This window comes from Nestor notabilis, unplaced genomic scaffold (assembly GCF_000696875.1).
Source record: "Nestor notabilis isolate BGI_N333 unplaced genomic scaffold, ASM69687v1 scaffold13903, whole genome shotgun sequence".
Classification (NCBI taxonomy): Eukaryota; Metazoa; Chordata; class Aves; order Psittaciformes; family Psittacidae; genus Nestor; species Nestor notabilis.
Genome location: NW_009920672.1, coordinates 19,791 through 23,633, shown reverse-complemented (window position 1 = coordinate 23,633; position 3,843 = coordinate 19,791). Strand labels below are relative to the sequence as shown.

The 3,843-nt window shown below is 53.4% G+C and overlaps 1 protein-coding gene across 1 annotated transcript in view; it reads left to right on the top strand.

Annotated features, from left to right (window-relative positions):
* Window positions 1-3,668: 3,668 nt before the first annotated feature.
* ZNF469 (zinc finger protein 469) overlaps window positions 3,669-3,843 on the top strand; it is a 12,768-nt gene continuing 12,593 nt past the window's right edge. Inside the window, 1 exon segment of the mRNA XM_010010789.1 lies at window positions 3,669-3,840. Within this exon segment, the coding sequence (XP_010009091.1) occupies window positions 3,669-3,840 (172 nt within the window).

Here is a 3,843-nt window from a genome sequence, read left to right as displayed (position 1 = left end):
TACTGGGTTTATTTTGCTGTTCACACAACCTTTTGGTCCCTTGCTGCTGTTTCCACCAGAGCAGGGGTTTGCCCCACAGAGATGCTTCGCCTGCTGCTGCCCTGCCCATGGTGGGGACATGGTGGGCCCCTTGATCGTTGTGGTGTGGTCCCAGTATGGTCCTAGTTGAGATGCAAAGCTTCAGCATCCTGCTAGTGGGATTCAAAGCCCTCCTCTTTACTGCCACTACCAGACACTAGCAAACACTAGCAGAGCTGGGGGTGATGCAGTCAACTAGGACATGCGTGCTGGGACAGCCCTGGAGGAATACATGCTAAAGGAATTGGGAATCACTAAGGTACCCAGTGAGCACAGCAGACCCCCAGCTCTGCCCCTTGGGCACAACCAGCTCTCGAGGTGCCAGGGGCTGAGACACTTGGCTCTGGGTGCCAGAGAGCCAGGGCGGTGAATCACAACCCGTCTGGCATGTTGGGGCTCTGGCAGGATGGGACCTGCCCTGCAAGCGGCAGGCTGGGCTTTGCCTTGCCAGGCTCTTGCCATCACTGCTTAGCTTGTCCCTGTGTCCTCAAACTCATCCTCAGGGCTGCAGGAGGGTGTTGGAGGCAGTCACTGTCCCTGGAAGTGTGCAAAACCCTCAGTGACATGGGTTAGTGGTGGACTTGGCAGTGCTGGGAACAGTTGGACTTGATGATCTTAAAGGTCTTTTCCAACCCTGTTGATTCTATGATTCCATAGCCCCAGTGCAGGAGGATACTCCAGAGATGGGTGAAAGGGCTGAGCACCAGGCAGGGCACACAATTACAGGTAGAGTCTTTCCCTGCAGTCAGGCAGCTTGGTAATAAATATAACATGCTTTTTAAAGCATAACCTCCTTTGCCCCCATCCAATCCCTTTCCAACTCCTCTTCCAGGAGATGAAACATAAAAACCCAAGAAGTGGTGCCAATGGTAACACAAAGAGGAGTCTGGTCCTGGGGTCAGGTTAAGGAGTAGGCTGAGAGCCTGTGAGAAAACAAAGATTGTATGTTCCCCATTTTCATTTTATTCTGTGTTTCCCATCCCACAAGAGGGTGAAGACTGTGTTTGGATCCGTAAACCCTCCGGTGATGGATGCAGGCAGCTCCCTGGGGAATATCACTTTAAATCAACACGCCCAGCCCTCCTTATCAATCGACCCATCGGGAGCAGCACCGGCTGAACCTTGCTGAGAGGCCCCAGTGTTCTGTTCTGTGCTGCTCCCAGGGCTGCTGTACCATCCCACTTCATGGCTGCAGACACTAGGAGGGACCCCTATGTAGAGATGAGGGACCCCCAAGCCCCGGTGTGGGGACAAGCATCAGCATTTTGGGGAATGAGCACTTTGCCCTTATCCCTGTGTTCTGTCTACCATTTGCATGGGATAAATTCATGCCTATCTCCTGCCCAGGCTCTGCCACTGTCCCTGGGCATCTGGCATGGCACATAGATCTCCTACATCAGCAGGACAGTTCTGCGTGCCACCAGCTCTGTTTTCCCCATCTCCATCACCTTTCCAGCACAGGGTGTTTGTTTCTCCTGGCACTCAGTTCTAAAGCACCAGCAAACGCCAGCCCTTGCCATGCAAATCCTGCAGCTCTACGGATACACAAGTGACCCTTTCCTTCAAGAGAGAAAAAAAAGAGGCTCCTTTATGTCGCTGAAAGAGCAGGACTGTGATAATGTAGCAGGCGCTGGCCTTGGGTATTTTATCTTGGCGAGGAGCCTTCGCAAATTTAGACAGCAGCAAACAGGCTTTGCAGTTGTGTCTGGAAGAGGCATAAGTGCCGCATTGTTTTGCAAGCAAAACCCTGTGTGCCAAAGGGCCATGTCTGAGCTTTGCCCAGCACGTGGGGACCGAGCACGATAGGGTCTGGCTCTATCAGCCCGGGATTCGTTTCACTTAGTGGGTGAGAAGTTGGGGAGGAATTCGAGCCTGTCGGCTCAAGTCTTAGAGGGGACCCGGGGAGCCCCCGTGGGCTCTCCCCACTGCATAGGTCTCCCTTCCCTGCAAAGTCTTCCAGCACCTTTTCTGAAGGAGCAGTGGGGATGCACCCATGTCTCTGCTGCCTCTGTCTATACACACTATTATCAATGTACATGTGCTGTAGCAGCATCACACAGCTCAAATCAGAGAGTGGGCTCCGGGGAGCCCCCCTGGGCAATCCCCACTGCATGGACCTCACTTTCCAGCAAGGTCCTCCAGCATCTTTGCAGAAGGAGCAGTGGGATGCAGCTGTACCTCTGCTGTCTCTACATATACACCGTATTATTAATGTACATGTGCTGTAGCAGCATCACAGAGCGCTGGGTGCTCACCCTGGCTGCTATGCGCAGGCAAAGCATCAGATGTGTCACACAGACAAGCCGTGCACACTGCAGAGACCCCTAATAGATGCAGGTCACTCCCCTTTTCTTGCAGAAATATTCATTTCCTTCTCAGCTCTCCGCTGGGCAGGGTTGGCGAGGCTGTGCAGTGCGTGGTGACCCTGAATGGAGCGGGAGCTGTAAGAATTACACCCAGGAGAACACTAATAAGCTGAATTTCACGCTTCTTTGCAGCCAGGTCACTCCTTCCCCAGCTCCCAGCAGTACCATGCCATTGCTCCCTGAAGCAGACACTGAAGGAGCATTTCCAGTGAGGGAGGAGAAAGAAACCCTTTCTGTTTCCAACAGACTTTTAAAAAGAGACTCTAAAACAGGGGTTTATTCTTCTTTTTAGTGTAAGCTGTGTCTGGGGCTATAATCCTGGTGGTACTTTTTAAAGGCTGCACTTGACTTGTGCCTCATGTCTAATGCCCTGAGGTTCTGTGCTGTAAAACCAGCTGGTAAATTCAGGACTCTGTTTTTATGCTTTCACCTACTTAACAGTGTCTAAAATTGTAAGAGCAATTTGCAGGAGGTGTTAAAGTCAAGGCAGAGGCAGCAGAAGCTCAAGTCCTTTCTCCAGGGTGTTTAGAGCAATGGTTGGGTGAAGAGGCAGCGAGCTCAAAGGGATGCACTGGGGAGAACTGCCGTACAGCAAAAGGCTTTTGCTGCACAGCCCAACCTCATCCCTTTGGCTGTGAGAGAGGGGATTTGGGGACATGGGGACAGAGAGCCCTTCCCAGGATGCCTCTCCCAGCTTGGCCCGACAGCCCTTCCCGCTAATCCGTAGGTGGAGCTGTTCTGTCATCTTTTTCTGCTTATGTTGCTAAGAAGTAACCCAGAAATAGCTTCTCCAAGAGGAAAAAAGTGCCCAAACTGCCTCCCTCAGCAGCTTTTGCCAAAGGTGAAATGCTCTGAGCACCCTTCAAAGAGCCAAAAGCTGGAGGGCATCACCCAGGGGCTGCTCAGGGTGGTTGCACTGCATCTTCCTCCATCCCCACCACACAGCACCAAAAGAAAGGGCGAAAATCTGTCCCCCCTTTCACCACCGGCTCCCTCCCCTGTTGATGGACACCCTTTCTCTCTTATACCCTCTCCAGGTCGGAAACAATGCAGCAGAGCCTCACCAGTGTTTGGGACCCCGCGCCACGCCGGCTCCGGGGACCCGCTGCCCCTCTCACCGCCCCAGTGCCCATCAGTGGAGGACCATGCCCATGACAGAGGGACAGCAGCTCACAGCAGGACGGGAAAACGGGGACTTATAGCCTTTCCCCCTCCCTCGGTATCATGACTGGAGAGACCCAGCATGTTTACACCATCGGCGACATTGAGGCCGGCCCCAAAGACCCCGACAAGGACTTTGGCTTTGAAGGCTGTGGGGAGAAGGATGGGAGGACGCTCGGTGGGGAGGGCACATCCCCTTTTCCCAACCCTAAGGACAAGGAGCCCCACAGCCAGCGGG